This window comes from Babylonia areolata, chromosome 34, assembly GCF_041734735.1.
Source record: "Babylonia areolata isolate BAREFJ2019XMU chromosome 34, ASM4173473v1, whole genome shotgun sequence".
Classification (NCBI taxonomy): domain Eukaryota; kingdom Metazoa; phylum Mollusca; class Gastropoda; order Neogastropoda; family Buccinidae; genus Babylonia; species Babylonia areolata.
In genome coordinates this window covers 1495254-1519840 of record NC_134909.1, presented here as the reverse complement: position 1 = coordinate 1519840, position 24587 = coordinate 1495254, and the positions used below count along the sequence as shown (strand labels likewise).

At 44.9% G+C, this 24587-nt stretch overlaps 1 protein-coding gene across 3 annotated transcripts in view; it reads left to right on the top strand.

Moving 5' to 3' along the window:
• The window catches only part of LOC143277433 (transforming protein p54/c-ets-1-like), a 174441-nt gene extending 150898 nt beyond the window's left edge, over positions 1 to 23543 (top strand). For all 3 annotated transcript variants that reach the window (XM_076582244.1, XM_076582246.1, XM_076582245.1), the window contains 2 exons: positions 3508 to 3774; positions 18666 to 23543. In XM_076582244.1, coding sequence (XP_076438359.1) covers positions 3508 to 3774; positions 18666 to 19009 — 611 coding nt within the window. In that variant the 3' untranslated portion in view covers positions 19010 to 23543. The remainder of the gene's footprint in view (positions 1 to 3507; positions 3775 to 18665) is intronic.
• Positions 23544 to 24587: the final 1044 nt, after the last annotated feature.

Genomic DNA, 24587 nt, shown 5'->3' with positions numbered 1-24587 from the left:
GAAGGAAGAAAGGATAAAGACACATTATGTGTGTATGTAAAAGCTGAAGGAAGAAAGGATAAAGACACATTATGTGTGTATGTAAAAGCTGAACGAACGAAAGAAAAAAGACACATTATGTGTGTATGTAAAAGCTGAACGAAGAAAGAAAAAAGACACATTATGTGTGTATGTAAAAGCTGAACGAAGAAACGATAAAGACACATTATGTGTGTATGTAAAAGACCGACCAACAAAGGTGGTGGTGACACAAGCAGAGGGGGAGACAACAGCACCACAGAGAGAGAGAGATGGAGGGGGAGGGGGGTGGTTGGGGGGGGGGGGTTCAGAGGGGGGCAGCAGGTTCCTGAAAACAAACCAGGGGCACGGTCTTCAAACAGGGGGGGGGGGGGGGGGGAACACTTGTCTATTTTCTCTGCCCCTATTCATCACACACACACCATGTTTCTTGTCTTTCCAAACCGTGTTTATTAAACAATCTGTCAGCTGTGGCTGTTTGATTTGGAGCTGCCATCTGCGGCTGATTAGGAAGACAGTTCAGAACAGAGAAAAGAAAAGAAGAAAAGAAAGAAAAAAAACTTCCATGATTTGAACAACAAAGAAATGTTGTCACTGTGGTAGATGCTTGCTGTGAACAACATTGTGTGTGTGTGGGGAGGGTGTGGGGGGGGCGTGGGGGTACTGGTAGTCTCATCAGATGACAAAAAGAAGAAAAAAAAACTGAATGATTTAACAACCATGAGTTCTTGTAGCTATAGTACACTGTTGAGGTGTGAGCAGCTGTATGGATTAGTCTAGTCGCAAACAGAAAGGACAAGAGAGAAAGAATTTGTATGATGTACATGTGAGCAGCTAAGAGGGTTTTTTTTTTGTTTGTTTGTTTTTTGGGTTTTTTTGTTTTGTTTTTTTGCTGCCCCATCATCTGCACCGTTTCAGTGGCATTACTCCCACGCCGCTCATTTAGATTCCCCCATACACGGCCACACCCGGGTTCATCCATCGCAGTTCCAGCGTTGGCAGTCCACAAGGAACCATCGATGTTAGCTCGCCAGGAGGCCACACACCAGAGGAGACCCTGCACTGCTGCTGAGTCACTTCGGTGGTGTTCAGTGGTGCCTGTTCTGTTTTAACGTACTTAGGACACCACCTACTAAGCCCCCTGCTAACGACAATAATGGCTTAGTCGCGAGAGATCTTGGTGCTGTGAGAGAACAGGAGGTGGGAAGGGTTTGTCTGGTCACAAATAAAAAAAACAACAAGAGAGGCAAGGCCTTCAAGACTTACTTGTGATGCACTTAAAAAAAAAAAAATCAAAAAAAAATCTAATCGTTAAAATGTGTTCTGTATTTGTTATTATAAAGCTTCGCGTTAAAAAAAAAAAAAAAAAAGTCCTAACCAGATTCGAATTAATTCCCCTAGCATTAATTACAGAGTAATTTCCCTTTTTTACTATCTGCACCAAAACGTTTGCAAAATCAATAAAACTTCCATGCTTAGCAAAAGAAGTTCCTGGTTGTACAGACAGCTGATGCATTGGTGTGTGTGTGAGTGTGAATTTGTGTTTGTTTATGTGCATGTGGTATGTGTGTAAATGTGTGTGTGTGTGTGTGTGAACTTGTATTGGTGTGTGTATGGGTGTGAGTGTGTGTGTGTAAATGAGTGTGTGTGTATGTGAGTGTGTGTGTGTGTGTGTGAGTGAGTGTGTGTGTGAGTGAGTGAGTGTTTGTGTGTGTGTGAGTGAGTGAGTGTCTGTGTGAGTGAGTGAGTGTGTTTGTGTGTGTGTGTGTGTGAGTGAGTGTGTGTCTATGTGTGTGTGTGTGTGTATGTGTGTGTGTGTGAGTGAGTGAGTGTGTGTGTGTGAATGAGTGTGTGTGAGTGACCTGGAGAGAGGAATCAGCTCTGAAGGAAGGAGAGGGTGCAGAGAAAACACACACATCTAACTCCCCGGGATTTTGATGACCGTTTGTTTGTCTGCCCTTGTTGCTTGCTGTTCTTCTTTCTTCCCCTTTTCTTTCTTCCCCTCCTCTCTCTCTCTTCCCCCCTACCCTCCCACCACCTGATGGTGTTTTATTTCTGTGCTGCATGGCACCAAGCGTGCTGTCAGGTCCTGAGGTCTGTAGTGCGGGGAAGACGGCAACAAGCCCTTTGGTCCTGTCACTTTGCTCTGATGGCTGGCTGCCTTGACTGGCCGTTTATTTTGAAGAGTTATGAAGAGTTAGGGGGGTTCAGGGGGAGAGATGGACAGTGTGGAAGGAAAGGAGGGGGGGGGGGGGATCAAAGGAGATTGTGTGTTTCTTGGCTGATGGCTAGAACTGAGACTGTCCAATAATTCACTTTGTTGTGGATAGACGTTGGATAAGCCAGCGAGAAGCAGAAGATGATTTATTTTCTGTTGTTTTCTGCCCCCACCCATTGCAAAAGCAAAACTTGTACTGTAAGAAGGGGTAGTTTTGACTTGCTCACGAGTGCACTTTTCGCATTCGTGGAAGTTAGTGTATGCATGAGTGAATGCATGGATATCTGAATGTGAGCATCCCCTAAAATATTAATATATTATGAAAGAAATGATCATTCTCTAACACTGCTTTTTCAGTGCTAGAATTCAGAACTTGCAGCAAAAGTAGGTTAACCATTTGGGATTATCATTATGTCGAATTTTGAGTGACAAAAAGCAAATCTTTACAACAGCACAATTGTTGATATATCCGAGGACCCAAGACATACAAATGGTAGATTCCTTCACAAATCACCTTGCCATGATGTGTTCACTGTGTCTGCACCACCACCCTTGTATTATTCCCAACATAGGTTGATGTCGTCATGTGTGTTTTTCTATGAAACAAATTTCAAAATAAAGAAAGGGGGTGTTACTGCTTACCCTGTTATAGCATTGAATAAAGTTTTGTTGCTGCTTTAGTGTGTTCATGAACAATGCTGTATTTTGTTGTTGTTTTTAGTGTGTTCATTAACAGTACTGTATTTTGTTGTTGTTTTTAGTGTGTTCATAAATAATGCTGTATTTCGTTTGGTTGTGTTTTAGTGTGTTCATTAACAAAGCTGTATTTTGTTGGGTTGTGTTTTAGTGTGTTCATGAACAAAGCTGTATTTCATTTGGTTGTGTTTTAGTGTGTTCATGAACAAAGCTGTATTTTGTTGGGTTGTGTTTTAGTGTGTTCATTAACAAAGCTGTACTTTGTTGGGTTGGGTTTTAGTGTGTTCATTAACAATGCTGTATTTCATTTGGTTGTGTTTTAGTGTGTTCATGAACAAAGCTGTATTTTGTTGGGTTGTGTTTTAGTGTGTTCATTAACAATGCTGTATTTCATTTGGTTGTGTTTTAGTGTGTTCATGAACAAAGCTGTATTTCGTTGGGTTGTGTTTTAGTGTGTTCATGAACAAAGCTGTATTTTGTTGGGTTGTGTTTTAGTGTGTTCATGAACAAAGCTGTATTTTGTTGGGTTGGGTTTTAGTGGTTTGATTAACAGAGCTGTATTGTCTGTGTCACAGGTCAGTACGTCAACGAGTCCAACAGCCAAGACAACTTCTACGACGCCCCCCACTCGTTTCAGACTGTGCCCAACATCAAGTCTGAGCCATGGACGTCGCAGGAGTTTGGGGGGGAGATGGGGGAGCCCTGGTCGGCCTCTGACCTTCGGAGCAACATGGCGCTGGGGGCAGGGTTCCGGGCCTTGCAGTCAGCCTCCCCTGACAGCAGCTGTGCGGACCCCAACACCAAGCCCATGATTCAGGCTGCGGCTCTGGCGGGATATTCAGGTGGGTTCTCCATGAAGAGTGCTTGGCTGTCACTGAGAGAGAGATTGGGGACACACTTACTGATAAAGACATTGCTCACTGCTCACACACAAGCTACAAGAATGTTTGGCTGTCACTGAGAGAGAGATTGTGGACACACTTACTGATAAAGACATTGCTCACTGCTCACACACAAGCTACAAGAATGTTTGGCTGTCACTGAGAGAGAGATTGTGGACACACTTACTGATAAAGACATTGCTCACTGCTCACACACAAGCTACAAGAATGTTTGGCTGTCACTGAGAGAGAGATTGTGGACATGTTTACTGATAAAGACATTGCTCACTGCTCACACACAAGCTACAAGAATGTTTGGCTGTCACTGAGAGAGAGATTGTGGACATGTTTACTGATAAAGACATTGCTCACTGCTCACACACAAGCTACAAGAATGTTTGGCTGTCACTGAGAGAGATTGTGGACACACTTACTGATAAAGACATTGCTCACTGCTCACACACAAGCTACAAGAATGTTTGGCTGTCGCTGAGAGAGAGATTGTGGACACACTTACTGATAAAGACATTGCTCACTGCTCACACACAAGCTACAAGAATGTTTGGCTGTCACTGAGAGAGAGATTGTGGACATGTTTACTGATAAAGACATTGCTCACTGCTCACACACAAGCTACAAGAATGTTTGGCTGTCACTGAGAGAGAGATTGTGGACACGCTTACTGATAAAGACATTGCTCACTGCTCACACACAAGCTACAAGAATGTTTGGCTGTCACTGAGAGAGAGATTGTGGACACGCTTACTGATAAAGACATTGCTCACTGCTCACACACAAGCTACAATGATGTTTGGCTGTCACTGAGAGAGAGATTGTGGACACACTTACTGATAAAGACATTGCTCACTGCTCACACACAAGCTACAAGAATGTTTGGCTGTCACTGAGAGAGACATTGTGGACACACTTACTGATAAAGACATTGCTCACTGCTCACACACAAGCTACAAGAATGTTTGGCTGTCACTGAGAGAGAGATTGTGGACACACTTACTGATAAAGACATTGCTCACTGCTCACACACAAGCTACAAGAATGCTTGGCTGTCACTGAGAGAGAGATTGTGGACACACTGATAAAGACATTGCTCACTGCTCACACACAAGCTACAAGAATGTTTGGCTGTCACTGAGAGAGAGATTGTGGACACATTTACTGATAAAGACATTGCTCACTGCTCACACACAAGCTACAAGAATGTTTGGCTGTCACTGAGAGAGAGATTGTGGACACACTTACTGATAAAGACATTGCTCACTGCTCACACACAAGCTACAAGAATGTTTGGCTGTCACTGAGAGAGAGATTGTGGACACACTTACTGATAAAGACATTGCTCACTGCTCACACACAAGCTACAAGAATGCTTGGCTGTCACTGAGAGAGAGATTGTGGACACACTACTGATAAAGACATTGCTCACTGCTCACACACAAGCTACAAGAATGTTTGGCTGTCACTGAGAGAGAGATTGTGGACATGTTTACTGATAAAGACATTGCTCACTACTCACACACAAGCTACAAGAATGTTTGGCTGTCACTGAGAGAGACATTGTGGACACACTTACTGATAAAGACATTGCTCACTGCTCACACACAAGCTACAAGAATGTTTGGCTGTCACTGAGAGAGAGATTGTGGACACACTTACTGATAAAGACATTGCTCACTGCTCACACACAAGCTACAAGAATGCTTGGTTGTCTCCGAGAGAGAGAGTGTGGACATGTTTACTAAATGTTCATCTGCCACATATTATACATCAATACTGTATTGTCTGTAAAAGAGAAATTGTGGACATATTTGCTGATAAAAAAAAAACCACCTGTTTTCACCAGTCCATATGTATAACATGCATTAAGAACGGAGCCGTCATTCTTACAGTGTGTTGGGAATATATTGGTGTTCATTGCGCCGTGTGTGTTAACATGTATTGTCAAGAACCGAACCATCAACCCTTCAGTGTGTTAGGAATATGCTTGTGTCCATTGGTCATGCCTTGTCAAGAAGTGACCTGTCAGCCCAAACTGACTGCATTATGGAAATGATGCAAGGTGGGAAGATGGGGGGGGGGGGGGGGGGGGGGTTGACAGATCAAAGGGATGATGTTGACAGAAGCGTATGCAGATGAAAAGGGGGCTTAATTAACGCATCTTTTTCGGCGTTTGCCTTACTGACCCAGAGAACTTCACAGCAGTCCCGGCTTGAATAGAATTAGCCAGGAAAGGGGAGGTGATTTATCATGGAGGGTGGTGTTGTCTCCCCTGTCACACCAGTTTCCTTCAACCCCTCCTCCTCCACCCACCACTCTTATGCACACACGCGCACACACACACACACACACACACACACACACACACACACACATAGAGTTCAGTTCAGTTCAGTTACTCAAGGAGGCGTCACTGGACAAATCCATACATGCTACACCACATCTGCTAAGCAGATGCCCGACTAGCAGCGTAACCCAGCGCGCTTAGTCCTTGAGGAGAAAAAATAAAAGCTCGCACAAGCACGCAAACACACACACACAGTTACACACACACACACACACACACACACAAGAAAAGAAAAAAGTATGTTGCAGTAAAAGGCCTCTCCATCCCCACACACTCTCCCCCTTCATCCCGCTTTGAGGAAGAAGGAGCAACATGAAGAAAATGATTCCCCCCCCCCCCCCCCCCCCACCCACACACACACACACGCACCTTTCTCTGCACCTCCCTCTGGAGAAACCAGAACAAACAGCCAGACACCCCAGTGAAGTGTGTCTTCACACACACACAGAAGACTATCTCTCCAGAGAAACCAGAACAGACAGACATCCCAGTGAAATGTGTCTTCACACACAGAAGACTGCCCCTCCAGAGAAACCAGAACAGACAGACATCCCAGTGAAATGTGTCTTCACACACAGAAGACTGTCCCTCCAGAGAAACCAGAACAAACAGCCAGACATCCCAGTGAAATGTGTCTTCACACACAGAAGACTGTCCCTCCAGAGAATCCAGAACAGACAGACATCCCAGTGAAATGTGTCTTCACACACAGAAGACTGTCCCTCCAGAGAAACCAGAACAAACAGCCAGACATCCCAGTGAAATGTGTCTTCACACACAGAAGACTGTCCCTCCAGAGAAACCAGAACAGACAGACATCCCAGTGAAATGTGTCTTCACACACAGAAGACTGTCCCTCCAGAGAAACCAGAACAGACAGACATCCCAGTGAAATGTGTCTTCACACACAGAAGACTGTCCCTCCAGAGAAACCAGAACAGACAGCCAGACATCCCAGTGAAATGTGTCTTCACACACAGAAGACTGTCCCTCCAGAGAAACCAGAACAGACAGACATCCCAGTGAAATGTGTCTTCACACACACACAAGACTGTCCCTCCAGAGAAACCAGAACAAACAGCCAGACATCCCAGTGAAATGTGTCTTCACACACAGAAGACTGTCCCTCCAGAGAAACCAGAACAGACAGACATCCCAGTGAAATGTGTCTTCACACACACAGAAGACTGTCCCTCCAGAGAAACCAGAACAGACAGACATCCCAGTGAAATGTGTCTTCACACACAGAAGACTGTCCCTCCAGAGAAACCAGAACAAACAGCCAGACATCCCAGTGAAATGTGTCTTCACACACAGAAGACTGTCCCTCCAGAGAAACCAGAACAAACAGCCAGACATCCCAGTGAAATGTGTCTTCACACACAGAAGACTGTCCCTCCAGAGAAACCAGAACAGACAGACATCCCAGTGAAATGTGTCTTCACACACACACAAGACTGTCCCTCCAGAGAAACCAGAACAGACAGACATCCCAGTGAAATGTGTCTTCACACACACAAGACTGTCCCTCCAGAGAAACCAGAACAGCCAGACACCCCAGTGAAATGTGTCTTCACACACAGAAGACTGTCCCTCCAGAGAAACCAGAACAAACAGCCAGACATCCCAGTGAAATGTGTCTTCACACACAGAAGACTGTCCCTCCAGAGAAACCAGAACAGACAGCCAGACATCCCAGTGAAATGTGTCTTCACACACAGAAGACTGTCCCTCCAGATAAACCAGAACAGACAGACATCCCAGTGAAATGTGTCTTCACACACAGAAGACTGTCCCTCCAGAGAAACCAGAACAAACAGCCGGACATCCCAGTGAAATGTGTCTTCACACACAGAAGACTGTCCCTCCAGAGAAACCAGAACAGACAGACATCCCAGTGAAATGTGTCTTCACACACAGAAGACTGTCCCTCCAGAGAAACCAGAACAGACAGCCAGACATCCCAGTGAAATGTGTCTTCACACACACAGAAGACTATCTCTCCAGAGAAACCAGAACAGCCAGACACCCCAGTGAAATGTGTCTTCACACACAGAAGACTGTCCCTCCAGAGAAACCAGAACAGACAGACATCCCAGTGAAATGTGTCTTCACACACGGAAGACTGTCCCTCCAGAGAAACCAGAACAGACAGACATCCCAGTGAAATGTGTCTTCACACACAGAAGACTGTCCCTCCAGAGAAACCAGAACAGACAGACATCCCAGTGAAATGTGTCTTCACACACAGAAGACTGTCCCTCCAGAGAAACCAGAACAGACAGCCAGACATCCCAGTGAAATGTGTCTTCACACACAGAAGACTGTCCCTCCAGAGAAACCAGAACAGACAGACATCCCAGTGAAATGTGTCTTCACACACACAGAAGACTATCTCTCCAGAGAAACCAGAACAGACAGACACCCCAGTGAAATGTGTCTTCACACACACAGAAGACTATCTCTCCAGAGAAACCAGAACAGACAGACACCCCAGTGAAATGTGTCTTCACACACACAGAAGACTATCTCTCCAGAGAAACCAGAACAGACAGACACCCCAGTGAAATGTGTCTTCACACACACGGAAGACTGTCCCTCCAGAGAAACCAGAACAGACAGACATCCCAGTGAAATGTGTCTTCACACACAGAAGACTGTCCCTCCAGAGAAACCAGAACAGACAGACATCCCAGTGAAATGTGTCTTCACACACAGAAGACTGCCCCTCCGGAGAAGGAAGGTGGTAGAATGGTTAAGACCATCAACCAATACAGTACAGAGTCCTTGAGGGCCTGGGTTCTTCTTCTTCTTCTTCTTCTGCGTTGGTGGGCTTCAACTCCCACGTTCACTCGTATATACGCGAGTGGGCTTTTTTACGTGTATGACTGTTTTTACCCCGCCATGTAGGCAGCCATACTCTGCTTTCGGGGGTGGGCCTGGGTTCAAACCCTGCCCTTGTCCTTTGTTCCCAGTTTGACTGGAAAATGAGAACTGAGCGTCTCGTCGTTTGGATGGGATGATGTAGTGAGGTCCTGTGTGCAGCACGCACTTGGCGCACAGAAAAAGACCCCATGGCAGCAAGAAAGTTGCCCTCTGGCAAAATTCTGCAGAAGAAATTCCACTCCAATCGGAACACAGATTTTAAAAAAAATATATGTATATGTAATATATATATATATATGTATATAGCATGTACTCAAGGCCAGACCAAGCACATTGGGTGACGAGGTGAGGGGTGACTTGAGGTCAGGTGAGGGGTGACTTGAGGTGAGGTGAGGGGTGACTTGAGGTGAGGGGTGACCAGGTGAGGTGAGGGGTGACTTCAGGTGAGGGGTGACCAGGTGAGGTGAGGGGTGACTTCAGGTGAGGGGTGACTTCAGGTGAGGTGAGGGGTGACTTGAGGTCAGGTGAGGGGTGACTTCAGGTGAGGTGAGGGGTGACGAGGTGAGGTGAGGGGTGACTTCAGGTGAGGGGTGACTTGAGGTGAGGTGAGGGGTGACTTGAGGTCAGGTGAGGGGTGACCAGGTGAGGTGAGGGGTGACTTTAGGTGAGGGGTGACCAGGTGAGGTGAGGGGTGACTTTAGGTGAGGGGTGACCAGGTGAGGTGAGGGGTGACTTTAGGTGAGGGGTGATCAGGTGAGGTGAGGGGTGACTTGAGGTGAGGGGTGACCAGGTGAGGTGAGGGGTGATCAGGTGAGGGGTGATCAGGTGAGGTGAGGGGTGACCAGGTGAGGGGTGACTTGAGGTGAGGTGAGGGGTGACTTGAGGCGAGGGGGACTGAAACCCGTCCCCTGACAAATGACGGGGCTGACGACAGGACGCCACTGGTGACCCCGGTGACCTGTGCTCTGATTGGTCCAGACGGCTCCACAAGGAAGTGTTGGCGGTGCATCAGCTGCAGACATTCAGAACTGGGGGGGGGGGGAGGGGGGTGACATGTATGAAGTAGTAGTGTCATCTTGTGGTCGTCTTGTCGTGTCGGGTGTCACCTGTCGTCTTTTGTTGCTGTTTCTTCTTGGCGTCCATCACACACACACACACACCACACACACACACACACACACACACACACACACACACACACACACTCTCTTACACAAAATAATTTATTCATGTGTTTTTTGTTATTGTTTTTTGTTCAGGTCTTCATCATTCTCCACTTCACCCTAAAATCTTAATCCTTGAATAAAAAACGTTTTGAGTTTAGAGTTCTCTCTCTCTCTCTCTCTCTCTCTCTCTCTCTCTCTCTCTCTCTCTCTCTCTCTCCCCTTCCCCCCCACTCTCTTTCCCTCCCTCTCACCCTCCCTCTCTCTCCATCCCCCCTATATCTCTCTCTCGCTCTCCCCCTCTTTCTCTGCGTCTCTCTCTCTCCCTCTCTCTCTCCATCCCACTCTCTCCCTCTCTCTCTCCTCTCACCCTCCCTCTCTCTCCATCCCCCCTATATCTCTCTCTCGCTCCCCCCCCCCTCTTTCTCTGCGTCTCTCTCTCTCCCTCTCTCTCTCCATCCCACTCTCTCCCTCTCTCCTCTCACCCTCCCTCTCTCCCCATCCCCCCTATATCTCTCTCTCGCTCTCCCCCCCCCCCCTCCGTGTCTCTCTCTCTCCTCTCACCCTCCCTCTCTCCCCCCTCTTTCTCTGCATCTCTCTCCTCACCCTCCCTCTCTCTCCTCTCACCCTCTCTCTCTCTCCCCTCTTTCTCTGCGACTCTCTCTCTCTCTCCTCTCACCCTCCCTCTCTCTCCTCTCCCCTCTCTTTCTCTGCGTCTGTCTCTCTCTCTCCCTCTCTCCATCCCACTCTCCCCCCCCCCTTTCTCTCTCTCCCTCCCACTCTCTCTTTCTCTCCTCCTCTCTCTCTTTCTCCCTCCCTCTCTCTCTTAACTCTTCAGATTAATATTTTGTGTCATTTTCTGTCTTGTCATCATTGTCTTTGTTGTCATCATTATGTAACTTTTCATCCATTCAGTGTTGTGTTGCGAGTCACAGTACCAGCCCTCAGGTATCTGCCATGATTTTTATTTCCTGAAGAAAATGCTGGTTTTTGCCCTGATTGGTGGAAAGTCTGTCTCTTATTTTCAGTGTCAGTTATTTAGGGTCTGGTTGTGGGTTGGTAAGGGAAATGCTTTGTCATTTGGATATCGTGATCTCATTCACACATTAATCGGGTTTTGTCTGGATTTTACAGTTTCTGAGAAACCAGCACATGTCAAGATGTGGAGCACACACACACACACACACACACACACACACACACACACAGTACACACACATGCACACACAGTACACACACATGCACACACACACACACACACTCTCTCTCTCACAATGAATATATTTTTGACAATTTCAAGATGTTATCTGCTATTGCGGAAGGTTTGCTGCATAGCCCAACTGGACATTTGTTATAGTTGTTACAGTTGTTTGATGTTAGCGTTTCCTTCTATATTGTGCCTATGTCTCCCGTTTTAATGTTTTATTTTTTCCAGTGCTATGTATCTTTCCCCACCACACACACACACATACACACACACCATTCTTCACCGTCTGCCCAATACTGTTCCCACCACCACGCCCCGCCCTCCACCCCCTTGGTTTTCTTCTTTCTTTCTTTTCTAATATCACTTCAAGTGGAAGACGTTAAACTGAAGACTACTACTACTACTACACACACACACACACACACACACACACACACACACACACACACACACGTACGCACGTAAAGAAAACATCTGTAGGACTTGATGCAGTCTCAAATGAGATGCTGAGACATTTACCAGAAAATTTTGTTATTTTATTGTTTGAGATTTTTCAAAAGTGCTGGATTGATGGTTTAATGCCAGCACAATGGAAACAGTCTATTGTGATACCAGCTCATAAACAAGGAAAATGCAAAACAGATAAGAGCAGCTACAGGCCAATTGCACTAACATCACATACTGGTAAACTAATGGAAAGAATAATTTTGAGAAGGCTGATGTACTGTTGTTAAAAATAAGATTATCCCAATTAACCAAGCAGGCTTTCAGAGAGGTAGATCTGCAATTGATAATTTGGTAAAACTTACAACACATGTAAAACAACAATTCGCTAGAAGGAAAAAAGTTCTTGCAACTTTTTTTGATGTGAAGAAAGCCTATGATCAAGTTTGGCATGCAAAGTTACTTTTTAAACTGAAATCTGTTGGATTTTCAGGACATCTCTATGATTATATCAAAGATTTCCTGAGTGAAAGAAGTATACAGGTACGGGTCGGGAATACATACTCAAATCCTAAAACTCTTCACATGGGATTACCCCAAGGTTCTGTTATTGCCCCTGTTCTATTTAATATCTTGTTGAACGACTTACCCAAACACTTAACAAAAGATGTGATCCTAGTGCAATACGCAGACGATATATGTATGTGGATGAATGTAACAATGAAACGGAATACATCCAAAAGGGCTTTAAACTATATCAAGAAAATATACCAAAGAGAAATAGATAGATTAAATAGATATACTGCTGATAATGGCCTTACATTATCTTCAGAAAAAACACACATTATGCTTTTTAACAATTGTACAAACCCAGAAGAGTTACCAACATTTAAGATTGAAAATGAGACAATTCAGTATAAAGATACTGTTAAGTTTTTAGGATTGATACTTACTTCAAAACTTACTTGGAATAGACATATTGAATATATAATAACAAAAGCAAGAAGATCTTTGGTGTACCTTTCCATGCATCGACCCTCGGAACATACAAAGAAATAGGAGCACTACCTTTAGATAAATACCGAAACCTCGCATGTGCTAAATATGTATTGAGAAGCTCAACAACAGAAAATTATACATCAGAAGAAGTAAAAAATTACATCTGAAAACAACTTCCCCAAAAGAGCTAAAAACATATCTTATTTAACACCCATTGGCACGTTTGTGTCAAACCTGTTCGAAAAGTCTGAAATTAATTCAGATGACGTAGACACACAGAAGACCGTAAGTCCATACCCCATCTGGGAGATGAATAAAGCACATTTTGATGTTAACTGACATTAAAAAGAATGAAAATCCGAATATCATGGCAACGGAAGTCAGAGTACACCTTCAAAATAGATACTGTGATCATTTGCAGATCTACACAGACGGCTCACTATTAGACAATGGTCAAGCAGGTTCAGCTTTCGTTTTTCCAGAACTGAAAACGGAAAGATCATACTATATTGGTAAAAATCGTTCAATATTCACTGCTGAACTTATTGCTGTTCTTATGGCTCTAAATCATATTCTTGATCTTCCAATTTGCCTTCTACAAGTCTTGTTTTGCGTTGATTCCAAATCTGTATTATGTGCTTTAAACTCATCAAATTGTAAGAACAAATCTATAATCATAATAGAAATCAGACACATCTTACATCTTTTAAGCTTGAAAGGAACACACATTACGTTTTGCTGGGTTCCTTCACATCTCGGTATTCTCTACAATGAATGGACTGACAGGGCTGCAAGAAAAGGTGCAAAAAATGAACAGGGAACCATAGAACTTTATGTGCCTCTGTCTGTACAAGAGGGTTATCGAATACTAGAAAAAAACATCGTGGAACAAAGTCCGATTTATACCAGGAAAACGGCAAAAGCTTTAAACCATAGTGTCATTAATGTTCAACAACCGGGTACTATCAATCAGTCAAACACATACAGTAATTCAATAAGATTAAGGCAGATTCATTCATTATCAAACAGGATAAAACTGAACGCTTTTATAACTAAGTTCAGCAAAGATGTCAGATGCATATGTGGAGAACATATTTCTAGCAATCAGGTAATATTCGAATGTCAGAATCTAAAATGTTTTTTGCCAGACTTCACCAAAAGTTCTTTTGAATGTGTTATTAACAAATCCAATATGTTATTTGCTGTTGCAGAAGGTTTGCTACGTAGTCCAGTAGGACATTTGTTATAGTTGTTTGATGTTGGCGCTTATAACATTTCCATTTTCCCTAGCGTTGTCTCTCCCTATTCACCCTCCACACATACACACACTTTTACCCCCCACACCCCTCCCACAACCCCTACCCCCATGTTTTTTTTTGGGGGGGGGTTGTTTTGTTTTGTTTTTTTGTTGGGTTTTTTTTTTTTTATATCACTTAAAGTGGAAGACGTTAAACTGAAGACTGCTACTACTACTACTACTACTACTACACACACAACACACACACACACACACACACACACACACACACACACACACACACACACACAAAACCCACCCCAGTTACAGCACAATTTGTGATTCCTCTGAGGGAAGAGAAGCCGTACCACTGGATGCAGTGAACGTCTCGGTGCCAGGAATTACACCCTGCTGTCGCTGTCTCTCTCGGCCTTTTGTGGCAGGGGCCATTTGTGCCGTTCTGGGCTCGGGTTTAAACCATTAACCAGCCCGCATCCACCCCTATGACTGGACCAGGAGGAGATCTGGCTGTAACACGAGTACAAACAATCACAGGAAGTGCATTAGTTCGGTTTTCAGTCTGGGTTTTTCGAAAGGGATGCTTAAGTTTTTTTGTCAGTGTACCTCCTAGTTGTGGTGTTTGGGGTGGGTTTGGAAATAAATACACCCCCTCCCCCCCCCCCCCCCAAACCCCCCACCCCCACCCCTGCTTAAAACAAAATGAATACAGAAGAATGTCACAGATTCGCACAATGCTTGCCTGCCTCCTCTCTCTCTCTCTCTCTCTCTCTCTCTCTCTCTCTCTCTCTCTCTTTCTACCTCCCTCTCTCTCCTCCCTCTTCTCTCTCTCCCTCCTCTCTCTACCTCCCCTCCCTCCCTCTCTTCCACCCTCTCTCCTTTCACCTCTCTCTCTCTCCCTCCCTTCTCTCTCTACCTCTCTCCTCCCCCCTCTCTCCTCTCTCTCTTTCCCTCTCTCTCTCTCTCCCTTCTCTCTCTCTCTCCTCCCTCCCTCCCTCTCTCTCTTCCACCCTCTCTCTCTCCTTTCACCCCCCTCTCTCTCTCCCTCTCTTGCTCTCTCTCACTCTCTCTCCTTCTCTCCCTCTCTTTCCCTCCCATCTCTCTCTCCCTCTCTCCCTTTCGCTTTCTCCCCCACCCCCATCCCACCCCTCTCTCTCTCTCTCTCTCTCTCTCTCTCTCTCTCTAGTTCGTACGTATATCTGTATGATCTGCATGCTATGCATACGTAAGCAAACGCCTTTCTCGAGAGAGAGAGAGAAAAGAATTGTTTCAGTAAGCATTCTTAGTCTTGTTTGTTTTGTGTGTGTGTGTGTGTGTGTTATCTTGTGTGTAAGTGGAACTGGGTTGGACATCCTGTAGGGAACGTATGCAGGTGGGTCTTGTACATGATTCATGTGAAAGCCAACACACACTCACGCTGCATACCTGACATGCATCCCGCGAAACACACACCGTGTGCATCTATCACTGCGTGTCAAAAGCAGTGACGATGGGGTTGTCTTCTCCTGTTTGTGTTGTCTCCCTTTCCCCCCTGCTTCCTGCGGTGCCCTTTGTGGTTGACTGACCGTTGAACAGCATGATGGATGATTGACAGTCTGCCTGTGTCTGCCTCCCTCTTACTCTCTCCCCCTCTCCCTCTCTTCTCTCTCCCCTCTCTCTCTCCTTCCTCTCTCCCCTTCCTCTCTCTTCCCCCCTCTCTCTCTCCCCCTGTCTCTCCCCCTTCCTCTCTCTCTCCCCTTCCCTCTCTCACACCCTCTCTTTCTCCCTCTTTCTCTGTCTTTCTGTAACCCTCCCACAGACACGTTTAAAAACAAATGAATATATGCATGGAGATGCCAGCATACCTAAATCCCTATGCACACACATGAACATATGCATTGCGCACATGCACATGTGCATAGACGCGCATGCGCGTGCACACGCACACACACACACACACAGTGCCAGTGAAAAGACAGGAGCTTGTCAAGGGGAGGGCATGTATGTGATGTGCGCACATGGAGGACAAATGCAAATGTGCCTTCATGTAACTTGCCAGGGCATGAGTGACTGAACTCGGTCACATGTATACCCCAGGGTGACTCATGCAGTGTTGTCATGACATTTGAAACATCGTCTTGTCAGATTTAAAATATGGCTTTGAAACATGAACCTGTGACATTTAAAACATAATAAAAGTAATAATGATAGTATTTATATAACGCTGAATCTTGTGCAGAGACAAATCTAAGCGCTTTCACACCAGTCATTTACAGGCATGCATAACTCTAAAAATGAAGAAACTGAAAACAAGGAAGAGGCAGGGAAGGGAGGCTATCTTGTGAAGAGATGGGTTTTAAGGCCAGACTTGAAAGAGCTCAGTGTGGAGACCTGATGAAGTGAAAGAGGAAGTTCATTCCAAATGCAAGGTCCAGAGACAGAGAAAGAACTGCGGCCAACAGTCAAGTGTTTGAATCTGGGTATGCATAAACCGAGGGGATCCGAAGCCAATCGTAGAGAGCGAGATGGAGTGTAGAGGTGAAGGCAGCCACAAAGATAGGAAGGAGCACATTTGTGAGTATATTTATAACATAGAGTGCTGATCTTAAACTTTATTCTGTGTGAGACTGGGAGCCAATGGAGACATTGCAAGATAGGAGTGATGTGCTCAGATCTTTTCTTTCTGAGGACGAGTCGAGCAGCAGAGTTTTGTATGCGCTGAAGGGACTGAATGGATGAAACAGGCAAACCAGACAATAGAGAGTTACAGTTGTCAAGGCGAGAGAGAATGAGAAAAACGACAAGTCTAGATGTTGCATCGGTGGACAGATATTTCCAAACAGAACTGATGCGTCGCAATTGATAGTAACAGGATTGACATGTCTGACTGATAAATTTTTGCATGGACAGTGTGTTGTCAAGGACAACGCCAAGGTTCCTGAGCTGGAAAGAGGGATGGATGTTTTGCCAAGTTTGATTTTGTCAGCTGTGATGGAAGAGAGTTTTTGTTTAGTTCCTGTGATCATTGCTTCGGTTTTATCTGCATTCAATTGTAACTTATTTAGAGTCATCCAGTTTTGAATGTCCAGGAAGCATTCAGATGTTTCTTGCAAGAGCGAGGACAATTTTTCAGGGGTATCACTCTTCTGAAGTTGAGTGTCATCAGCATAGGAACGATAGACTAACATTGTGGTGGTTGATATTTTCAGTGAGAGGAGTCGTGTACAGTGTGAAGAGAACTGGGCCTAAAACAGATCCCTGTGGGACTCCGTGTTTGATTTTAACGGGTTCAGATTGGAATTTATCAACGATGACAGACTGGAATCGATCAGTGAGATAAGATTTGAACCAGTTGAGAAGAGTGCCATTGATGCCAGATGTAAAATGAAGATGGGAAAGAAGGATTGAATGGTCTCGTGTCAAAGGCGGCAGACAAGTCGAGAAGAGTGAGGAGGGAAATTTTTCCTGAGTCGGACGCTAGGAGTAGATTGTTCAGGATGTGAAGGAGAGTGGTTTCGGTGCTGTAGGATTTAAAACATGGCCCTGTAAGAATTAAAACATGTGAGATTTAAAGCATGGCCCTGTAAGATTTAAAACCTGGCCCTGTGAGATTTAAAACAAGGCCCTGTAAGATTTAAACATGGCCCTGTAAGATTTAAAACAAGGCCCTGTAAGATTTAAACATGGCCCTGTAAGATTTAAAACAAGGCCCTGTAAGATTTAAAACATGGCCCTGTGAGATTTAAACATGGCCCTGTAAGATTTAAAACCTGGCCCTGTAAGATTTAAAACAAGGCCCTGTAAGATTTAAAACATGGCCCTGTGACATTTAAAACATGGCCCTGTGAGATGGCCCTGTAAGATTTAAAACAAGGCCCTGTAAGATTTAAAACATGGCCCTGTAAGATTTAAAACATGGCCTTGTAAGATCTGTAAGAGGGCCCTTGAGGAAGTTGTAATTATTGTGGTAGTGTCCTTAGTATGCTAAATCGGAACAGCCACTGCTGAACATCACCAGAGTGACTCAGCAGCAGTGCAGGGTCTCCTCTGGTGTGTGGCCTCCTGGCGACCTAACATCGATAGTTTGTGTAGACTGCTGATGCTGGAACTGAACAGACAAATGTGTGTGTTGGTGACTGGGAACAGTTTCAGTTTCAGTAGCTCAAGGAGGCGTCACTGCGTTTGGACATATCCATATACGCTACACCACATCTGCCAAGCAGATGCCTGACCAGCAGCGTAACCCAACGCGCTTAGTCAGGCCTTGAGAAAAGAAAAAAAGCTGACTGGGAACAAGCAGTGTGGGAGTAAAGCTGCTTAAATGGCGCAGATGGTGGGATGGGGGGGGAGGGGCGTGGGAGGGGGAGTTAATTATTTTAACAATGTGTGATCCATGTAACAAGCATGTCCTGTGTGGTGTGTGTGTGTGTGTGTGTGCACATGTGTTATGTGTGTGTGTGTGTGTGTGTGCACATGTGTGTGTGTGTGTGTGCACATGTGTTACGTGTGTGTGTGTGTGCACACGTGTTATGTGTGTGTGTGTGTGTGTGTGTGCAGGCAGCGGCCCCATCCAGCTGTGGCAGTTCCTGCTGGAGCAGCTCACGGACAAGTCCTGCCAGCACTTCATCTCCTGGACTGGCGACGGCTGGGAGTTCAAGCTGTCCGACCCCGACGAGGTGGCCCGCCGCTGGGGCATCCGCAAGAACAAGCCCAAGATGAACTATGAGAAGCTGTCGCGGGGGCTGCGCTACTACTACGACAAGAACATCATCCACAAGACGGCGGGCAAGCGGTACGTTTATCGCTTTGTCTGCGACCTCAACAGTCTGTTGGGCTTCACCCCCGAGGAGCTGTTCAAGGCGTGCGACGTCAAGCCTCAGAAGGACAAGGAGGACGAGTGAGGGAAGTCCGGCACAACCAGCCAACGGCCCCCAACCCCTGTCTGGTTTTTAGACCTCTTGTGCTGCCTGCAGCAAGGCGCTTTCTCTCTCTTGTGCTGCCTGCAGGAAGGCGCTTTCTCTCTCTTGGGAGGGGAGGCTGTCAGGAACGGAGGGAGAAGCAGATGTAGTTTCTCCCGAGAATCCACTGCCGCTGTGAGCAAGGACTTGTGTGCTGGTGAGCAGTGACGGGAAAGCTGGGTGATTTTCTCTCTACACGGACGTTGTGTTCACTGAAAGTTTGGGTGATTCTGTCTGTACAGAGACACTGTGTTCGCTGAACGTTTGGGTGATTTTCTCTGTACGGAGACATTGTTGTGTTGGGTGAAGGTTTGGGGAGTGACATTGCTCACCTTGGTGTAGAATGCCACAAAGGAGGGCAGAAGTAGCGATGGCTATTTTGTGTCGGAGAAGGCGCACAGGAAGAAAGCTGAAGTGTGCGTGTGACGCAGAACACAGACTGGTTTGGGGCGAGGGAGAGTTCCCTGTGCCCTGCAGAAAAGAAAGAGAAGAAAAACAAGATGGATACTTTGACCTTTGACAACACATCCACTTGGTTGCCTTCTGATTTTTGGCCTTAACGTTGAATGTACTAACATTACACCCCCATCCCTCTTCCACCCCTCACAGGCTGAATGTACAGAGAAACCTTTGGAACCTTTGGTTTTTTAATGAACGCTAAATCATGTTTGCTAAAACTGCCGTTGACTGGTGGAATCAGTTAGGTCAAGCCTTTTCATTGGTTGTTGTGGTTTCAGGCATCTGATTGGAATTAGGTCAAATGTTTCCATTGGTTGTCATGGTTTCAGCCATCTGATTGGATGGCTTGAAGTAGGTCAGACATTTTCATTGGAGGTTTGCAGGAGACAGGAAATGTTTTCATGTTGTACAGAACTCCCTGAACTAGTGCCTGCACAAACAGAGGTTGAGATGGAATACAGTTGTTATTTGATACAGATATATACATATATCTATAAATATATATATATATATATATTTTTACCCCTACTGATTGTTGTACAGACTGAAGTGATGTGGCTTCTTCAGAGTCAATGGAAAAGGTCACGTTGACCCAGACTTTCGGAGCTTTTGATTTGTACATTCATTTTGTGTAAATATTGCACCCCCCGCCTGCTTGGTCTGTCAGCGCCGCTGTAAACTTCCTCTTTCACTGAATACAAAATGTTATACAAAATTCACCCATAAAAAAAGGATTTTATTCATACGTTATTGGTACTCGGTAAAGAAAACAAAGCAATAATGATGTTGATAATGATGATAACATTTTTTCATTTCTTGCATGTTCTCAAACAGTGCTTTTTTGCTTTTAAGTTCAAACCAGAAAATAAGTTTGGGGAAAACAGGTAGGCTTTTCTTCACAGCTACAACAAGACAGTTTGATAACAAAGAAAAATCTCTATTTTCAGGGGGGGGGGGGGGGTTTGTGGGGTTGTTTTTTTTTTAAAGAAATTGGTGCGTATTGTGCATTGAGGTTTTTCCCTCTTAGTAGGGTTGGCCATAAAGAGGTCAGCAGTCAGTATCCAAGTGGGGAAACTATTGTCGACATGGCTTAAACTCCATGAAAATGCAACCCAATGGTTTAAAAAGAGGGGATTCACATTGGTCCAGTATATATACATATGTATATAAAGAATGAAAATATCCAAAAATACATATTGGTGGGAGGATACAAACACTGTAATCTGTGTGGAGACCAGCAGTGTGGCCATACAGCACAGCAAGTATCTGGGATGAACACTTGCCTCAAAGCACACACACACACACTGAAATCTGGACGGATGTCCTTACAGCACAGCAAGTATCTGGGATGAACGCTTGCCTCAAAGCACACACACACACTGAAATCTGGATGGATGTCCTTACAGCACAGCAAGTATCTGGGATGAACACTTGCCTCAAAGCACACACACACACACTGAAATCTGGATGGGTGTCCTTACAGCACAGCAAGTATCTGGGATGAACACTTGCCTCAAAGCACACACACACACTGAAATCTGGACGGATGTCCTTACAGCACAGCAAGTATCTGGGATGAACACTTGCCTCAAAGCACACACACACACTGAAATCTGGATGGGTGTCCTTACAGCACAGCAAGTATCTGGGATGAACACTTGCCTCAAAGCACACACAGACACTGAAATCTGGACGGATGTCCTTACAGCACAGCAAGTATCTGGGATGAACACTTGCCTCAAAGCACACACACACACACTGAAATCTGGATGGATGTCCTTACAGCACAGCAAGTATCTGGGATGAACACTTGCCTCAAAGCACACACACACACTGAAATCTGGATAGATGTCCTTACAGCACAGCAAGTATCTGGGATGAACACTTGCCTCAAAGCACACACACACACACACTGAAATCTGGATGGATGCCGCAAAGCTACAGTAGATCAAGAGATATTTAAGGACTTGAGTGCGGTGAACTTAAATGTATATCAAACCAGAAAACACACACCCCATCCACCAACACTACACACACACACACACACACACACACACACACACACCAGCAACTGCAGCTGAAGAAACCAATATCGTATTTCAGACATCCGTTTACCATATTACATGAATATTTGACAGAATGCAGTTTTGTGTAGACATAGTCCTAGGTAGCAGCTGGTCTGAGCAGCCTTCTCTTCTGTCTTTCTTTCTTTCTTAATTCTGCTTTTGAGTAGAAAATTGATAGAAAGGGAGAATGAGCAGAATTGCTTTTATTGATACTGTTCTGGTGTTCTCTCCTTGAGTGAAATTTTGTTGAAAGCAGAATTGTTGACAAGTTAGCAGCGCTCCAGTATCGAAAAGCAGCTGGGTTAGAGAACCGAACACAGGGTAGAACACCTTTCTGGTACTTAAGACTTGATACTTTAACATACCACATACACTCATCTTTCTAAAGACTTGATACTTTAACACACACACACACACACACACACACACACACATCTTTCTAAAGACTTGATACTTTAACACACACACACACATCTTTCTAAAGACTTGATACTTTAACATACACACACACACTCATCTTTTTTTAAGACTTGATTCTTTAACATAAACACACACTCTTCTTTTTAAAAAGTCGATTCTTTAACACACATACACACACTCATGACTTTTAGCATGAGTGTTTATTGTTTGTGTCACGTTCATCTGAAGAACTGTTTGCCTTGACAAGGATATACACACACATGCACCTTTTAGCATGAGTGTTTAGTTGTTTGTGTCATGTTGATCTGTTCACCTGGACATACTTGTCCACACACGTGCACCTTTTTAGCATGAGTGTTTAGTTGTTTGTGTTGTGTTGATCTGAAGGACTGTTTGCCTTGACAGGGATACGCACACACACACACACACACACGCACATGCACACGCACGCCTTTCAGTGCTATTGTCCAGTTGTTTGTGTCATGGGTTCTTCTTGGATTTCTGGATGTGTGTATCGTTGAAGTTTGTGTGTGTGTTGTTTTTGTTTCCCTACGTGCTGTTGATGTGTGTATCGTTGAAGTTTGTGTGTGTGTTGTTTTTGTTTCCCTACGTGCTGCCTTGATGTGTGTATCGTTGAAGTTTGTGTGTGTGTTGTTTTTGTTTCCCTACGTGCTGCCTTGATGTGTGTATCGTTGAAGTGTGTGTGTGTGTTGTTTTTGTTTCCCTACGTGCTGCCTTGATGTGTGTATCGTTGAAGTGTGTGTGTGTGTTGTTTTTGTTTCCCTACGTGCTGCCTTAATGTGTGTATCGTTGAAGTTTGTGTGTGTGTTGTTTTTGTTTCCCTATGTGCTGCCTTGATGTGTTACATAACAACACAGTACACAGACTGGACTGTCAACACTGTGCCTAATTTCATCAGCCTTGTTCCTCCCCCCCCCCCCCCACCCTCCCTGTTTCTTGCCCTCCCCCTCCCCCCTTTTACCCTGTGCCTCTGGGCATGTATCCACTCTACCAACTCTCACACGTGTCAAAAGACCACTTGTTTTGTTTTTTTTATTTCAGAGGGTCATGAAGAAATGCTGTGTTATTTTCCGTCTTTGGTCGGGTAGATGAGGGGAACGGAAGTGTACTGACGGCTCCCAGTTTCAGTGATTTTGTTTTTGTGTTTTGAGAGTTTTACGAGTTTTATATCCATTCAACAGCTTTGAGTTTAAAAGGGTTTACATGTATCTGCTTTTTGTGAAATAGTAACTTGGTAGATTTACGTCTTTCTTCTGGTGGTTTATGTTTTTTATGCTCTGACATCTTCGCTCAGAATGTCCGGTCATCATCTTTTTTTTTCATCTTCGGATGTCATGTTGTGTCTTTTGATTTCTTCACGCTCTTGTCACGTCTAGTTCTGTCACCAGCACAGTGACGCATGTCGTTTTGTTTTGTGTGTTTTTAAAGGTCATTGCCAGGGGAAAAAAAAAAAAAAAAGAGAGAGGCCTAAAGGTGTTTATGTCTGATGGGTGGGGCACAGAAAGTCCTGGACCCCCCCACCCCCACCCCCTCCCCCCCCACCCCGGAAGGGAAGGAAAAGTGGAAAGTTAAGATGATTTCAAATCCCAGGCACAGTGAGGGGTCAGTCGCAACATGAGCACCGTTTGTTTGTTTTTTGTTTGTTTTTTTAATTTGTAGGTGGGAGGTGGAGAAGGGGGAGGGGTTCAAAGTGGAATGATAACCAGTGACGTGTTGCAATTTAACTCTTTCCAAACGAATGGCGAAAGAGACGACGTTAACAGCGTTTCACCCCAGTTACCATCATCAAAATATTGCAAGCGGAAGGCTCTTATACTGAAGAGGTGAATGTTGACAAAGAATACCACAATTCTGACGACGGAAGCTGAAGGTTGGGTCATTGAGACACCCACTGGACATCCGAGGGGTCTGTGTAGAGGAGAAGAGAGGACTGGCCGTACTGAGTGAGTTAAGAGAATCAAGCGGTGGTTTGTGGCGGCCTTGACAGCGGTGGTGTGTGTGTGTGTGTGGGGAGAGGGGGGGTCCTTGGACAGGTGAGCACAGCCTTCACACCCCCTGAACTTTCTCCCCCCCCTCCACTACACCTGGAGAGCTGGTCTGGACGCTAGTCATTTGGCTGAGACGATAAAGTGAGGGAGGGAAGGAGGCATTAGTTGTTGGTTGTTTTTTGAAGGGATGTTTTGTGCATGGAGTCAGACCAGTATTGCCGTCATCGGGGGGTAAATACTTTTGGGGGGATCGTATTTTTATTCAATTATTACATTATACCAAAAAAAAGAAAAAAGAAACACACATAATTGACGGAAAGAATGTTTGAAAAAAATAGATAAAGACGTGCACATTATGTTGAGAGTATCAAATGAGATGTTGGCATGGACATTTTTGCCTTTGTTTTTTTGTTGTTGTTTTTTTTGTTTGTTTTTTTGTTGGGGGGGGGGGGGGGGGTAGTCGGTTTTTAAGCATATAAGCACACACATATAAAACAACAATATCGACATACTCGTTACAGATAAGTTGCAAGATAATTCATTCAGCATGATAATTCATTCAGCGTG